Raw genomic sequence first — 17,462 nt, forward strand, 5'->3', positions numbered from 1 at the left:
GAGAAAACTTAACATGGTTCTTTTTCATTGTTTTATTTTAACCCTCCACCTTACTGTAAAAATGGTTCTGGTGATACTTTTCTGTTTTGTACTACAACTAGAGGCTAATTTTGACAAATTGTTACTTTACTATGCTTGGATGGATTTCTTGAAGGCCTTAAAATGTCTCCTGTCTCATTAGTTTCCCTCTTTCTATTTGGAGCAGAAGTTGAACCACCTTTCACTTGTTTAAGCATTAAGGATGCCTCTTTGGGGAATTTAGGAGCAAAGTGGCTGAGACCATGTGATGTAAATGGATGGGTCTGGGATATTCTGTTTTCTTTCATTTTAGGAATGGAATATTTCTGCAGAAAAGAACATTCTTTTTTTTTGGGGTGAAAACCTTGTCATGTATTAAATTTTGGTGGTGGAACTGGAGGATGACAAAAATACATTGAGTGAGCTAAGGACTACAAGTTACCCATCCTGCTGTCAAGGCAATACAATTAGTCTTTGTTTAATGACCTCAGTGGTGACCAGCAAATCTGCCAGATGACACATCACTTGACCAGAACTGGTTTACAATGTCATTTCCACTGTAGTCATTAAGCAAAAAACCCTTGATTGTCCAGTGAGACATATGTGACTGCAACTTGCAATTTTACTGCCAGCTTCTCCATTGTCTCTGATAGTTGGAAGGCAGCTGTGAGGCAGAAGGCAAATGGTGATCCTGTGACTGCAGGATGCTGCATAAGTTGTAAATGCACCACAATATGAGTGGCATATAAATTTGGTAAATACATAAATAGCCCCCAACTGCAAAGCAGCCAAATACTGAGCCTTGCTGGCGCAGTTATTATAAAGCACCAGGCTAGAAAGTGGGAGACCCTGAACCATGGTGATGCAGTGGTTAGAATGCAGTATTGCAAGCAAACTCTGCCCACAACCTAGAGTTCGATCCTGACCAGTTCAATGTTGACTCAGACTTCCATCCTTCCGAGGTCGATAAAATGAGGACTAGATTGTTGGGGGTAATATGTTGATATGTTAGACAGCCTAGAGAGGGCAGAGAGTGCTATAAAGCAGGGTCCCCAACCTATGGTCCGTGGCCCACTACTGGCCCATGGCCAACTGGATCAAGGCCAACTGGATCATGCTCTAGTGCCCATGACCCCATTTGTGCATGCACGTTGTGCATGCGCACATGGCTAGCAACAGCGGTGGCTAGCACCTGCATGCCTGCACAAATGGGGCTGCTAGTGCCATGCAGGTTACATGGCCTGTTTGTGCATGCGCATGGCACTAGCAGCAGTGGCGGCTACCCCCGGTGTGCATGCATAAACAGGGCTGCTAGCCCATGCAGGTATGTGCAGCTTGTTTGTGCATGCATATGGCGCAAGCAGCAGTGGTGGTTAGTGCCTGCACACCTGTGCAAACAGGGCCACTAGTGCTGTGCAAATTTCCCAGCTGCTCCAGGCCGCCAGCATGAAAAGGTTGGTGACCTATGCTATAAAGCACAATGTGGTGGTATATACGTCTAAGTGCTATTGCTAAATCTCAATTACTTGAAAATGGGGACACAGTGTCAGTCATGTGAAGACTGGTTTTAAGCTTACTTTTTCAGTGTTGTCATAACTTCGAATACTTGCTAAGCAGGGCAGTTGTTAAGTGCGAACTGCTATGGATGATTCCTACTCCCACTATAGGAAAAGAGAACTCAGTGGGAACTAGACTATCACTAACATGGTCAGTCACTTAACTTGTGTGACAAATGGTCTATTACATTGACCAAACAGCTGGTAAAATGACAGTAATCCATTCTCTGTATAATTTTCAGGGTTCAGTTAAATGCTGCCTGAATCAAAAACCACTACTGGTTGGAGCTATTATTCTGTCTGGAACAGGCATGTCAAACTGCCAGCCCACAGGCCGGATGTGTCACACTGAAACCGCACTCACCCCATTGCTGGCAATGGGGAAGTCGCGATATGTTGCACGACGTCACGTGACATCGCGAGTTTGATATGCCTGGCCTAGAACAATACTTATCTGATGGCATATAGGAATGACCTAAGGGGGACAGGAAGAAGATCCTTAGATGGGAAAAAAGCATGGAAGCATTTCAGAAGGGACCCTCTGTAGTTTTCTGGAAGCTAAAAAGAGAGGGGAGAATTTCCTTCTGAAATTCTTTCCACCCTTCCCTTCCAACTGCTGACTAAGCTGCCTCTTATCAGACTTTGTCTAAGCTGTGGTTCTTCCTTCTCTCTCCCAAGGCCATTCTCACATTTTATCACAACCTAAGACTGGGACCTCCCTATTTCAAAGGCCATTACATGAAAGCATTGCTGTTCTATTCGAGCAACCCTTGCCTGGTTTAACAAATACTATTTGCTATTTTCCAAACTGCCATTCTAAAGCAGGTCACCATCCTTCTGCTGCCTGGCAAATCCTGGAAGTGGCCTAGAATCAGATGTGGGACCCTCTTTCTCCCCCCCCTTACCCTTTGATGCTCACCCGTTGCAACAGGCTGTGTTGAAGTGCATCCCGTTCAATTCTGAGTGTTTTTGCCTAAAGTTTCAGAATCCTGTTATCTACGCGGGATGTTCTCAGTCTTTCCTTGATTTGAAATAAAATGTTGGCTTCAGCTTGCATGCATTGATCTATATGGCTATTTCCCCTTCGTTCCTTCATATCCCTTAGAGATGAAAGTACTTTCAATGCATCCTGTATTGCTGCCCATAAAGCTGCCAGCTGCTTCTCCTTTAAGGCCACATCACCTACCTTTAAAGCAGGTAGGACTGTGTCCACCTCCACGATCCCAAATTCTATTCAGTAAGGCCTACGTCATCAATTATGAAGGTGAAGCAACATGAATAACACGTTGTGCTGATGACAAGTATCATGCAAATGGCAAACGATGGCAATCAAACCATTCCAGATAGCTGCTGTACCTTCTAGCTTCATGTGTATGGCAGTTGAGTAAATGCACAGTTGAGGTAGGCAGTGGGTTTAGCCTTTATATGAGCCAGGGCACTGGCTCCGAACAGCTGCTTCTGTTGGATTGGAAATGTTTTCCTTTGTTTTCAAATAATTCCTTTGGAAAATAATTACAGCAGCAAATAATGAGCTAAAGCTTTCTCTGTGCCAAGGCTCCTGCTGCTTGAAGGCAAGTAATCATAAGCTGGTCATGGTTTTGTGTCAAGGTTGTCAGATCTTTGGCCCAGGAGTCTCACTGGATGCAGCCAAACTGTCCCTCTGGCTCTGCAAACCCCTTTATCATCAAATCAGCCACCTCCGGTTTTTCAAAACAGGCACATTAATGTAAATGGATGAAAATTGTTTCTCCCCCCTCTTTCTCTGTTCCCTATTGCCTCCCCCAGGCTCTGATATGCGAGCCCCAGTTTTTCATTTTTCTGGTTCGTTTTTACAGCTGGCATCTTCCCACCACTGTTTTCAGTGAGTATAGCAATCGCCAGCAACTCCATCTACACATTCTCAAGCGATGGTTATTTTTGGCACAAGTGTGTCTCAGGAATGTGTATTTGCATTCCTACGAGGAAGGCATAAATAGACACCTCCCACTCACCCCCACCCCCCAACTAATGATGCCTTCTCAGAAGGATACAGTTTTAGAAAAGAGTTCAGTTAGGTGATTAGATGCTATTGTGTAAGCAAGGCATGCTTATCCTTCGCCTGTTCAGGAATGTCTTTGTGATCAGTATGTTTTAAAAGAGGTTAATATATTCCTCTTTCGGAATGTCTACTAGTCATTGAATCAGATTAGAAGTGATACTTTTCGTACCGGTAGTGATGCTTTGTTATTGTTTTTTTCCTTACAGAATTAAACACTATGCATGCCCTGATATGGACTGGCACATTAAAAGGGAGGAAAGGAATTGCAGCTTCTGGCCTCTGTGCCCGCAACACAAACTACTTCTCTCTGCATTGGGAGGAAGTTCTGGATCATAGGAAGCTGCTTCCCATGCACTATGTTGATTGCTTATTTTTTATTGTATTTTTATTAAGATGTATTAAAGTAAAAAGATAAAAACTAATACAAACTAAAAAAAAATGAAAGAAAAAATAGGGAAGGAAGAAAAAAATTAAGACAATAGTAAAGAAGAAGAAAAGAACTATATAAAGAAACGACTTCTGCCTTCATATAATATAAACTCTTTTAATAGCTTATCCCCTACTTTTAAAATATAACAAATGATCTCTTTCCCCCATATCCATATAATAATAATAATAATAATAATAATAATAATAATAATAATAATAATAATAATAATAATAATAAGAAGAAGAAGAAGAAGAAGAAGAAGAAGAAGAAGAAGAAGAAGAAGTTGGAAGGGACCTTTGAGCTCATCTAGTCCAACCCCCTGCTCAGGCAGGAAACCCTATACCATTTTGGACAAATGGCTGTCCAGTCTCTTCTTAAAAACTTCCAGTGTTGGAGCATTCACCGCTTCTGGAGGCAGGTTGTTCCACTGCTTAATTGTTCTAACTATCAGGAAATTTCTCCTTAGTTCTAGGTTGCTTCTCTCCTTGATTAGTTTCCATCCGTTGCTTCTTGTCCTGCCTTCAGGCACTTTGGAAAATAGCTTGACTCCCTCTTCTTTGTGGCAGCCCCTGAGATTATTTAGAAACAAATCCTTATTTAGAAACAAATCGTTAAAGCCTCATTGTTCGGTTCTGGTCAGCAAAAGTTCCTTAGGGTTATCAGAGGTATCAATCTACCTATTTTAACCTTGATCAAATAACCCAACTTCATACTCCTTCCTTTTAACAATCTTGATCTTCAATCTCTTCAAATAATGTCCTAGAATTGGTTTTCATTTTTTCATTGTCCCTTCTCAAACAATTCTTAAAAGCTTTAACAAATGTCTTTTGTAAATCCAACTTAAGAAAGTTATCCAGGTGACTCTTTTGGTTGGTTATTTGTATATCCTTTTTAATTATTAAGTCCCTAGCTGTTTTGTTTTGTATGTCCAATGTAGCATCCAGTGTAGTATCATTCTTGAAGCCTGTCATATTAAAATCCATTTTCAGATCAATCTCAGTTTTTCTGGTAAAACCTATTCCACTTCCATAATATATTTTAAACACAGTCTATGTATAGAGGCAGATGCTCTTAAAATTAATTTCTGGATCCATTGTTCAAAAATGTCCAATGTTAAAATATTTTCCTTCATTCTGTATTTATGTCAAATTTAAGTGTCCTCTTCCTTTAACTAGTTTCCCCCCTTCTCCTCCTTCCTTAGGGTTTTCTTTAATTTTTATTCTGTCTTTTTTTTCATATAGAATCCAAGGTGGTGAACATACGTAATATTCCTTCCCCTTCCTATTTTCCACACAACCACCACCCTGTGAGTTGAGTTCTATTGAGATTGACTTCATTCCACTACGGTTGTTCGCTCTGCTTCACATAACCATTTCTTCACCAGTAGTAGTTTGGCTGTGCATTAAGCTGATGGCTTCCAAAGCTAAACCTGCTCTGTCATAGGACTTTTCCCATGGAGTTTCGTTCATGTTTCTAAAGGAAGGCATGTTTTATGAAATGGGTTGAAGGAAAGCAAACTGAAATGGGCCCAGAGTTGCATGCATATCTAACAACCCTGATGCAATAACCAAGAACAGGATATGGCATAAGTTTGTAGACTTGCACAAGAAACAGGGCACTCACTCGTTGTACCGTAGCTCTTTGCAGGCATTACTCAAACCTTCTATAATACAAGGATGAATTGGAATTTATCCTGTGAGCTGGGGGGGAGGGGTCAACACATAGGAACCGAACAGCAGAGATTGTAGTTATCTAGAACCCAAGACTCATAGAGCTTTATGCAGTGTTCCCTTGTCTTCTAGAGATGTCCATGTTTAGAGAGATAGCACTTGTAGACAGATACCATGTGTAAAATCATGAGGTGGGAGCTGTTCTGCCTCTGTTTGCACATCCTATGATGCGTTTTAGGTAGTGCATTCTGGTAGCTCCAGAATGAGCCGGAAACAGGGAAGGTTATTAGGACTATGAGTTCTAATGAGTCAGAGAGTTGTGCTTAAACCTCACCTCACTGGAACTTCATGGTCCAACCATTTTTATGGGTTAACCTATCTCACATCTGGGAAGAAACTCTTCTGTACATCAGCATGTGTGTCAAGGAAAAAAGGGTAAAATGAAGCACTAAAACTGCTATTCAACAGGGAGAAGAACTCGTCTCAAGCCACATTAGAGGTCTTCAGACAGCAAAATAACTCACCTCTCCCTAATATGCTGATAATATGCCCTCTTTTTTCTATCTAGTAGCCCGGGGTGCAGCTTTTTTTTTTTTTTTTGCTTCCTTAGAATGCAAATTAAAGTTTTTTCCCCCCAGGTGTGAATTGGTCTGGAATCAAATATTAATCTCTTGATTTACCTGTATTTTGCTGTATTTATGAAGTACCGGAACATTGTCTTACTTTCCATACAATTAGAGGCAGTTAGTGTAGGTTCTAGAAGATTACATTATTTTGCCCTTGGCAAGAAATCATGATGAACATGCACTTGTTCTTGAAAACTTTCCTTATGCTGTACGCCAGTTACATACATCCAGTGTTGCATTAGTTTCATTGGGTCTATGCAATCATCCACAACTATTAGCTTCAACATTTATTGAAATGACACTGCAGGAGCAATGATATCACTTGCTCTTTTACTTCAGGCTAGTTTGCACAACCTTTGAACTAATAAAGGGAACAAAATCAAACTGCATATATAGCACTACTCTAAACATCAGTCACAGCTAGTTAACGCAATAGAATTCTGATCCTGTTTATTGCTGAGGCTAGGTCAGTGGCGGCGAACCTTTTAGAGACTGAGTGCCCAAACTGCAACCCAAAACCCACTTATGCATCGCCGGGTGGCAGGTGGGCATGGCCACCAAGTGGGCGTGGCCACCGAGCTGTCACTCGTGCTCACTTACTCGCTCGCTGTCCGCTCCGACTCGTGCCTGCTCTCTCACTGTCTGCAGCAAATGCTGCTTCTGCCGAAAGTTGCTCCTTTTATAGCCTCTTGCCTATTCCCAGACTGTGCATGTGCAGAGAGCTGCACATGCGCAGAGAGGAGGAGGGAACAGCTCGGCCCAGCAATGGTTCGTGTGCCACCAGAGACGGCTCCGCGTGCCGCCTGTGGCACGCTTGCCATAGGTTTGCCACCACGGGGCTAGGTAGTCAGGGAGAATCTGAAAAGTCGGTCTTAATCAGTCATTGTGTGGCAGAGAGCCTGCGTGCAGGGAGAAGGAAAGACTCATAGGTCCTTCTGTTAAGTGAGAATTGCTCAGTGGGTTTATCTCATTACCTCCCTTGGAGATAATGTTTTCAAAGCTGAGAATGATTTTTCATTTCTAAAAAAAATAAAAAATAAGCATTCTGAATTCTAACGTAAATGGAAAGTGCAAATGAAAACATTAAGTTATAAGAAAGATGTGATAGCTCAGCTTCAAAAGAAATAAGGGAAGGATGGTAGTTAAACCATGCTTAGAAACTGGTCAGAATACAAAGCAAAACAAAGCAAAGCAAAGCAAAGCAAAGCAAAGCAAAACAATCTCTTTGTTCTTATTCACAAATGAATTGTGGAGGATTTGAACTTAGAGCAATATGAATTTTGAATAGCCTCCATGCTCCTAGTCCTTTATTATTATTATTATTATTATTATTATTTAGATCTAACAGTGATAATAGAATTGACACTACAGTTGGGATAGTTTTTGCATCTGAAGAACACTGCAGGCTCATGTACCATGAGGTTTACTTCTGAGCCAGGTAAAACAAGAACTTCCCATGATGTTGGTGAGATCTTGTAATCATCAGTGAGATGATAAGAGTCCTAAAGAAGCTGAGCCAATTGGTAAAATGGTAACATTTTAAAAGGTGTTAGCAGATTGGACCTAGAACCTATCTCCCATCTGGTTGCTGATCCTTTTTCTTTCTTACAATGAATAATAGTGCATGTCCAAAACATAGCCCATTAAATAAGGTTAAACGTCTCAGTTCTCAGAGGTGCTATTATAATTCTTTTTTGTAGGAAAGGTCAGGTGACCAGCTTGGCTAGAAAGGTCCAGTGGTGAGGTCTTGTGCTGTGGCATTCTCTTCTGATGAACTGAACTAGAGACAATGCGATGGGAATACAAAGCTGACATTTCAGGGCTCTTGATGTTCGATTCTGGCTGTATTGCTTCTGTAATCATTCCTTGTTCGGGTTTGCCATTGGAGAGGTTCACTGAAGATACAGAATTATGTCTCTTGGACGGTGGTGGGCTGTAGTTTTGAAATCGCACTGTTTTCACTTGCTGAAAATAGAATAAAGAAATCTGGAGTTAATTTACTCCCAGAAGGCTTGCAGAAACATTGCTGTGCCACTGTATAAAACATACCCCAAACAGGCAAACTAAATTCTGTTTTACAATTTCCCCAGCAAAATGGAAAAAGACAAGTTACCTTACCTCTCTCATAAAATATCATCGTGTGTAATACTTTGAGCATATTGGACAGAATTTTGGAAAGGTGAGTTAATGGTTGTATCTACAGAACTAGCTTTGTTTTGGAATGTTTTTGTAAAGGAGCAACATTTCTGAGACATACATTATGTGAGTCTTCCACACAACTATCGAGCCATTTACAGCTGAATTATAACGAGAGAGATCAGTAGCTGAGAGAAACTTTCTTTACATGGAATAGAAACTGTGCCGTGGATTGGGAAGTACAGATGACTAACTCTTAAGTAGATTTATGTAAGATCATTCTTTTGATTTAATATGGAAGTAAAATCAGTCTTGTTCTTATAAAGAACTTATAAATGTTCTTATAAAGAACACTGAAATATTATTTGCGAAGTTAACTGAATTTGAAATAATGTTATGTACATAATCACTGTTATAATACTAATTTAGTGATAACCACTTATAAATGATGTTTATTAACGCCAGTTAACTTCAGTCTTGAACATATTTAATGCCAAAGTATAATCTTCAGGAATAAGGACTATTTCATGTGTGTTAGGAGAACAGACTGTGTGGTGTACACTTGGTGCTGTTATTGAAAAAATAAGGTAGAGTGTCTATCTGATTGAGAACTGCTTTCTGGGAAATTATAAATGATGATGAATTTTTAATATGATAGAACAGGAGAAATCATTAGATACAAGGGAAACATGTTATTTATATTTAATTTAAATTTAGACTTTTTCCAGTAGGCCAAATGTGGCTTTTGGTCTGAAAACTTTAATGCATATCACTAAATTCTCACAGAATTGCCAAGAGTTTTTATTATCTTAACACTTAACAACTATAACTCTGTCACTGGAGGAATAGACCCTATTATTACCTTCTCAGTGGTGTTTTTGAAGGTGTCTGGTTTCACCAGAATAGAAGGTGGAGCAGATGCAGGTGGTTTCACAGCTAGTTCATTCTTTGGTACTTCACTGGTATCCAAAATGACCGAGCCACATACAGAAGGAGCTCTGCTGCTTCCGCTTCGGGGCAATAGCACTAAGGAAGAATTATGAGAGGCACTCAGTTTGATTCCTGTATCAGCTATGCCAACTCCTCGGGGCAAAGAGGAAATAGATTGATATATTGGTGTTTGTTGAGATCGTGCTGGAGTTGGAGGATGTCGCTGAAGAGAGCTGGTTAAAGGAATAAGGGCTCCTGGTTGCAAAGGTTTCTGTAAAGATCCACCTAGAAGACAAACAATTAAAGAGAGGAGGGTTAAGATAACAATAACAACAATCCACCTTGTTGAGAATTCATATTATGAGAATTCATATTAAAAAGGGTGGGAGAAATCCATTGAATTGCAGGGTTTAACTGAATTCTAGAGTTTGGGTGGATCACACTATGTGACATGCTACTAGAAAGTGAAGAGCTGTTAGGAAATTACAAGGGTGAGCTAACACTGTAGCAGAGTACATGGTTTACATGAAGTATGTTCTAAGCTCATTTTCTCCTGAACTAATGAACCCCAGGAGGCAGATTAATCTGTGCTCCTCCAGTTCCATTGGCTACTAGGAAAATGATATGACTCACAGGTTCAACTCATTTTTCCTTTTGCCCTTTATGCTTAGTGTTCAGTAATCTAGACCAGGGGTCCCCAACCCCTGGTCTGTGGCTCAGTTCCAGTCCACAGCTCAATGGGAACCAGAATGTGCAAGTGGCACACGAGCACAAATGTGTGAAGCTGCATTTGTGCAAACGGCACAGGTGCACACAAAACTACCCCTCTCCTCCCCCGCTGCTGCCAGTGCTGCCAGTCCACAGAACTGGAAAGGTTGGGGACCGCTGGTTTAGATTTTACATGAAAAATATTTACTGGGACCCCTGTCAGAGGGGACAGCACTGGACTAAGATGAACAACAGTCTGACAGAGAGGAAGACATGCCTGTATATTACTCTCTTCTTTTTAAATACCTACTCAAACTCAAGCTTTGGCAGAAATTTTGTTTAAAGTTTGAATTGAAATAAATACTCAGCATGTGCCTTGGAGCTTGCATATATTCACCCAATTAAAGTTGTATTTGTCTTTCTTTTCTCACTAAGGATTTTTTTTTTTAATGATTGAAGCACAGACATGTTTTTCTAACTATGTACTTTGTAAATGGGACCATGGAATTTGCTTCACTTCATTGCTCACTTCATTTCTTTTATTTGCAGAAACCACATTGGTATCATCACTCATAGTTTTTGTCACTAGCCTTTTTTTTCTTTTTGCATTGTCATTTGCCTTGCTTTGCACTGGCTGCAGCAGATTGATTAAATAAAACAGCTATTGGGAACAATTAAGTGTCACCTGTACTATGCTGCTCTGTGGCAGAATATAGAAAAATTGTGACCTACTCATAGGTTCCAACCTTGATGTTTCCTTGTGACTTTCCCAATTTTTCCTTAGAATGCCCAAATGAATGACAAATGCCCAAAGTATTAGGAATAAAGAAGGCAGAAGAGAGTATTTACTGCTCAGATGCCAACAAAGGCCCCTGAATAGCCCACCAATTCCCAAATAGAAACAAGTGTATAGAGAGAAGTTTTTAATAAGAGTCTCATTCACACCCTTTGTGCATTTAATTTGGAACGAATGAAGACTGAACCGAATGGATTCTGCTAAGCATTTCGTTTGCTCTAAAACAAATGTGTATAATGGTCTATAAACTACCATGTTCAATTATGATGCCTAATAATGGTTACTGTTTTCCTCTGAGCTCATTTTTGTGCCTAGCAGAATGTTTTCTGCCAATATAATTCTATAGTAATTCTACACAAATATTGTTTCAGACTGAACACTGACCTCATTCAGTTTCCGAGAATTATATAGTATCAGATTTTTAAAGTTGCTGCCAACACTTCTTATTTTATCCTTTCAGTCTCTAAACAAAGACCCTGAGCATAGCAGGGAGAGGTAGAATTTTAACTTGATTTCTCCCCTCATAAAAATTTATCTGCCACAGAGTGTCTAAACATTTGATCCTCCTACACTTTTTAGATCTTCCAGGCACTGTATAAATACATCCTTGCCTTTGGTAGGGCTGAGGTCTGATCCAGCTTATTATGTTTACTACATCCATCCCGAGTTTTAGTGTATAATTAAAGATTTCTAGTCATATCTCTGGCCTTTGGGGAACAGGCCCACTTGTTTGTTTCTCATGCTAGGACTTACTCTTCTTATTGCTACTCCGTCCTCTTCTCAGTGATGGTGTGTGCACTGAAGCGCTGGGCAAAGAGAGATTCCTCACAGGTGAAGTCAGAGATTTTAAAGGTCTGCTTTGCCCTGGACGGTGCCCTGAGATGCTTCCCTGGGATGAAAGTGAGGAAGTGGATAATGTCCAAGTTGCATAAAGGGAGGGCATCTTTGAATCCGAGAAGCTGGAGGATTTTCTGTTTGTTCGGGAGAGCAAAAGAAGAGGGAGAGAGGTGGTTTATTAGAAGCAGATATCTTTCAGGTCATTACATAATAAACATATGTTATAGTTCAGATTCAGGAATTTTATTTACTTTTTCATTAGAAAAGTAAAAACAAAATGCAGATAGTCCACTTCGGCAAACATTTGTACATTCTGAACCAAAATATCCTTGCAGATTATTTTAATCTTGCATTTAAATTTTTTTTAAAGATTTTTTTTCCACCCATTACTCTTCCAGACACTGAGAATTGTAATGTTAATGTTGCAGGTTCTGCATTTCTACAAAGCAAACTAAAACATGATGACTCATCTTCTAATGATATATATAGCTCATGCCTATTATAATTACTTCTACCCAGCTATGAATATTTGAAGTACTATGGTATGTGAAACATCTGACTCTCACAGAAAGTGAGCCATTTTGTTCTGACCTTACTAGTAATGTTTTGATTATTTTCTGAGGTATCTAATAAGATAAGGTTGGATCATCTGGAAGTTGAATCATGGCAACTATATGTCCTCCAGAGAGGTTTTATTTCTCACCTAATCTGGATAGGCTTACTGACCCACCTAAGGTAAAGGATTTAGGAGTTGGAACATTTATATACCAACATTTTTCTGCCTACTCACCTAACAAGCCCATCCAGATTAGGAGGACATCTATGGTTTCCTCTAACCAACTTGCTCAATCTGAAGAAGCTACTTGGATAAGCAGCAAAGTATTTTGAACCAACAAGAAGTTCAGTAGCTATGACTCAACTTCCAGACCACTCTACCTGGATGACTGAGAATCTTCATCAACATAAGATTAGATCACTTCTTAAGAGATCAAAGCAGCCTGCTTCAACTTTTCAAATTCAAAACATTTTGCACAAATCAAATCCAGAAATATACAGTTCCATTCAGGTCTATCCCCACAGGCAGTTACTACTTTGGTAAATATTAGCAGCATAAATCCTTTGGCAGGGTAAACACATTCATTGTATGGGAATGCTTGCATGCTTCTGTGACTGACGAGTCTGCTAATTTGAATTAATCATATTTTAAGGTGTTTTTATTTTTAGCTTTTGGCTTTAGTCTGCTATTGCTCTACTGCCTCATACAAATGTTTCTTCCTCTGTTTAGCCTATAAGCCAGCTGCAATTACTTGTACAATTTATTTTTCCCACTATGCGCTTATAAAATTAAGGGAAAGTCGTCCACTGGACTGGGTAGAAATGGGTAATGGGACTGGTATCTGTGGTTCTGCTTTATAAGGCTGCAGGTATTTAAATGTGGGACGGGAGATGGATAATGACTGTGGATAGACAATTTATGTAATGATTCAGAATTACCAAAATTGTCCATTATTCAAGTAAATCACTTGGAAATAAAAATCAGTGGCGGGAAAGCGTTGCAAAGATAACAAGTATGTGCAAATATATAGAGAGTTAATTTCATGTTTTCTAGTTTATATGGAGAAATGTGTATGGGAACAGAAGCAAAATTTATTCAGTCTCCCAGAAAATAATATAACAAGGAAAGCTGATAGATTTTTTTTCAGTAGACAAAAATAGGTTTCCAAAGTTCATGACCCTTCAGCTGCAGCAGTTACCTATAAGACAGAAGGACCAATTTGGTGATGGGGAGTGGTAAGCTGTGGAGGAAGAATGAGCTTGTGAAATCACCATGTCCAGAACTGTTCTTTGGCATAACTCACAATTTTCATGAGGACATTGTCCCTAAGGCAAAACCTCTAAGGACAAGGATGCTTCAAACATGCCAGAAACAAGAGACAAAGAGGCACAAACAGGATATTAGTCAGAATCTTTCCTGGTTGTAGGAATGGACCATCACTCACCCAAACAGACCGACTTTTTTTTTTAGTAGTAGTAGTAGGAACAATAAATGTTTCTAGAGGCCCACAAGCAGAACATATGCTAATAACTGAAAAGAAGATCCTTCTGGAGGAAGAACTATTTATATTCAAGGCAGTGGGTAGAACTGAAGAGCTGCTCAGGTAGCTAATTGTAAACAGTTATAGGAGATACTACCTGCTTATATCAGAACCTTTACCCAAGGCCTGAGGCAGTTTAATTATGCTTGAACACAGCTTGAATATAGAAATGGGTCTCCTATAAACAAGCTTCAGTCAATCTTCAGTTGTATATTATAAAAGTTATGACTAGCTTAATGCCATTTGGTATTTGATTCTTTAATGTAACCCCAATGGGAGCTTTGACAAAGTAGCTTTCAAGCTACATTAATTAAGCTTTGGTTTCAAGAAAAGAAAGCATTTCCTGAAAGGAGCATTCTTTATTATTAAAATTTTAAGGTGAAACCCCCCCCCAACAACCGACACTACTGTACCTCTGATGCCCAATTGGCAAAAAACAAACATTTGTATCTACTGCTTATACTTAAAAAAGCTTATTGATGAAGCACCGAGGAAGCAATGATCTTGAAAGACATAAATCCACCAATTATTCTGTTTCTTACTTGTAATTCTATTTTCCAACTGTGGGTCCACCCCTTTTTCCTTCCAAAATTATTGCAGTCCAATCTGATTGTTTCTTTGCTCATGTTTTTCCCCTGATGAGGCCAACAAGGTTACAGAGCTCTTAAATTTGTTAAATTGTTGAGACTGCCAGCAATTTCTGCATGAGCAGAGTTGCTTTAATAACCTAAGTGGTCCTGATTTGCTGTGAACTTAAACCAGCAGCATTTGTGCTTCTTCTCAGGGAGAAAAGAAAAAAAACATCACCTTGTAGTCCATTCTGATAACATTCCCGTGACTAGTTTTTGCTTTGAAAAAAATTATGGTTTAATCACGGGACAATGATTCATCACAATATTGAAGTTGTCAGTTTATTATGAATTTGTTTCAAAAGGATGATGCACAATATTAGTGTTCATAAGTAAAGTACTTTATAAAACTGCTTCCAATCTCCTGGGATCTGTGTTGGATTGTTCACTTTACTGGCCCCAAGGTGTGATTGGAGGCCATGTCATAATAAAATGTGCCTGAAAAATGAAGAATAGCTGGCTTTCTTCATTGGGAAGGAATTTAGCGTATATCAGCAAGCATAATTCTAGGCCCAAAGTGGCCTTGGTGTTTCCAGTTTAAATTGAGCAATTTAACATGATAAAACACACGGGAAGAAATGCGTAAAATAATAACATGGTTAGTTAGGTAGCTGTTTGAGCATTCCACATCTCAAACCACAGATTAAAACCTGTCATTTTTTTCACTGTTTACCCGCAGTTCATATGCTCAGGGATTACAATATTCAGTTATCCAAACATAACATAATAATCTCAAGAAACACCGTTTTGAAGAATAACACATTGTTCTCTCAGAATTAATATAGGGGCTTGAGAGATCCACTCAAACTCATTTGTTGTCTAGCTAATATGGTTGAGATGCGCCATGAACAAGTATATCCTTTCTCTTCTACTATTATCCATTCTGATTAAGGGGACTAGGCACTAAAGAAAGCCACATTTTATTTAAGGTCAGATTTTGTTTTCATTTAAGAAGGTGCTCTCAACCTGTACCTATTTCTAACTTTATTTTATTTTACAATGGTTCATTTGCATTTGTGTTTATAAATTTCATCTTGGCGGGGAAATAGATAAGTGATCTCTTATCATTAAGGAAAAGTTTATAAAAGAAGAGGGGAAGAGAAAGTTTGGAAATTGTTTTGGATAAAACATAAAATAATCAACTTTGGATGTCCGAGCTGAAATCCAGACATGCTTGAGATTAAGATCAAGAACCTCTAAACTGTGAGAATAGATTGCCTTGACCCTTCTCAGAATTGACTTTTATCCATAAACTGAACACACAGTTTACCAAAATTGCTGGGAAGGCCACTTATATTCCTTTGCAAATTATTGCTTTGATTTCTAAAAGAATGACAGAAGAAAAATATTCCCAAATTCAGATCTGGACTCATACATTTTGCTCAGCTATTTTGCTTTTCCCACTAAATCTAAAAGAAAACATCAAAAACTTTGCTGAAGCATTTATGGGAAGATGAACTCAGTTTTACTCATCCCTAAATAGCTGAGTACATTATATTTTACTTTTCAGTTAATGGTGATTACTGGCAGATTATCTTACTTTTCAGTTAATGATGATTAAGAGGACACTTTTCAAGAACAGGCTGAGACTGGGAAGCAATTCATCGAATGAGTAAACTGAAAATTCAGGAGTGGTATACAGTAATTGGAGAATGCAAGGATTTTCCTTCCAATGCTGTTTTGCAATTATTTTCTTCATTAAAATAAACCTTTCCAACCTTTGATGTTCCTGCATCAAGGTTTCTTCTACCTGTCTGTGAAGATTCTCAGTCATCCAGGTCATGGTTGTTCAAAGGTGCTTTTTCAGGAGACAACTGGACTTTCTTGTTTTTCTTTGAAGATGTTTTGCTTCTCATCCAAGAAGCTTCTTCAGCTCTGACTGGATGGTGGGGAATGGAAGGATTTATATTCCTTGCAGACAGCTGGTCATTTACATTCTTTTAGAGAGTCATTGGGGCCATTTGGAGGTCCAGTTGTCTTCTGAAAAAGCACCTTTGGGTTTCTTCTACATATTTCTTTACCACATTATTTTATTTTTATTGATTCAATTTTTATGGCCACTTATTTCAACCAAGTGATTCTTGTTTGCTTCAGTAACTCACTTTTTACTGAATAGTCAGGCCTGCTAAGCATTCTGAGATTAACCATTTCTATTTCCAGGAGAAAGAGAGTCTATTTTGAGCTGATTTCATATGAAAACAGAATATATTTAGGGCATTAGAGAATTTATCTCCACAGGTCTTCAGCTGCAGCTTCAGCTTTAGCTCTATTTATATATAAATAGAGCTTTGTTAGTTTTACAATCATAAGTGCTTAATAAACAATGTGTTGTCTTGAGTCCATTAGTAATTCAGTGGTACATATTAACTTCTTCAGTCTAGGCCAACATATAATGCTTTAGCTTTATACAGGATCTCAGGCATATTGTCACCTATACATCCATATCTAACTTAAATATATGCAACAAGAAACTACAACAACTCAAGAGTTAATTTTTCAGAACTGCCAAAGATGAGAGAAATCTCTAAATTATAAAACTATTGTAAGAATAGTTTTCTCTGGTGAAATAAAACTGTGTAGAAAATACATTTTTATTGTCTCAATAGTCTGACTAAAGGGTGGGGAACATGCAGTTTTGTAGATGTTTTATTATTCCTACTTAGCCTCACCACTAGGCTCTGTAGAGTAGCCTAAAAGATAAGAGCCTCTGTGTTCATTAAGTTTGCTTTGATTTTTCTTTCAGCTAATTCAAGGAGAAGGAATCTGGTGCTTTTGTTGTTGAGTTGAGATATTGATTCCCACTCCCTGTAAAACTAGAAGGGGTGAGACAAAATTGGTGTGCTTTAGTTTATGCTCCACCCTCGTGGAATAACCTGCTCCCAGAGATCTTAATAGCCCTGTCCCTGATGAAACTCAGAAAGGCAATCTTTCCTGCAAAGCTTTTAATTATTGTTAAGTATTTATGATTTCCGGAACTAAGCATGACTGCATC

The 17,462-nt window shown here is 38.9% G+C and overlaps 1 protein-coding gene across 1 annotated transcript in view; it reads right to left on the minus strand.

Annotated features, from left to right (window-relative positions):
* Positions 1-7,934: 7,934 nt before the first annotated feature.
* Positions 7,935-17,462, minus strand: part of SH3RF2 (SH3 domain containing ring finger 2) — an 81,810-nt gene continuing 72,282 nt past the window's right edge. The window contains exons 7-9 of the mRNA XM_015818664.1: positions 11,662-11,879; positions 9,337-9,689; positions 7,935-8,303 (exon numbers count right to left, since the gene is read on the minus strand). Coding sequence (XP_015674150.1) covers positions 8,001-8,303; positions 9,337-9,689; positions 11,662-11,879 — 874 coding nt within the window. The 3' untranslated portion in view covers positions 7,935-8,000. The remainder of the gene's footprint in view (positions 8,304-9,336; positions 9,690-11,661; positions 11,880-17,462) is intronic.

Source organism: Protobothrops mucrosquamatus, unplaced genomic scaffold (genome assembly GCF_001527695.2).
Source record: "Protobothrops mucrosquamatus isolate PMUCROS unplaced genomic scaffold, P.Mucros_1.0 scaffold777, whole genome shotgun sequence".
NCBI classification, from domain to species: Eukaryota; Metazoa; Chordata; class Lepidosauria; order Squamata; family Viperidae; genus Protobothrops; species Protobothrops mucrosquamatus.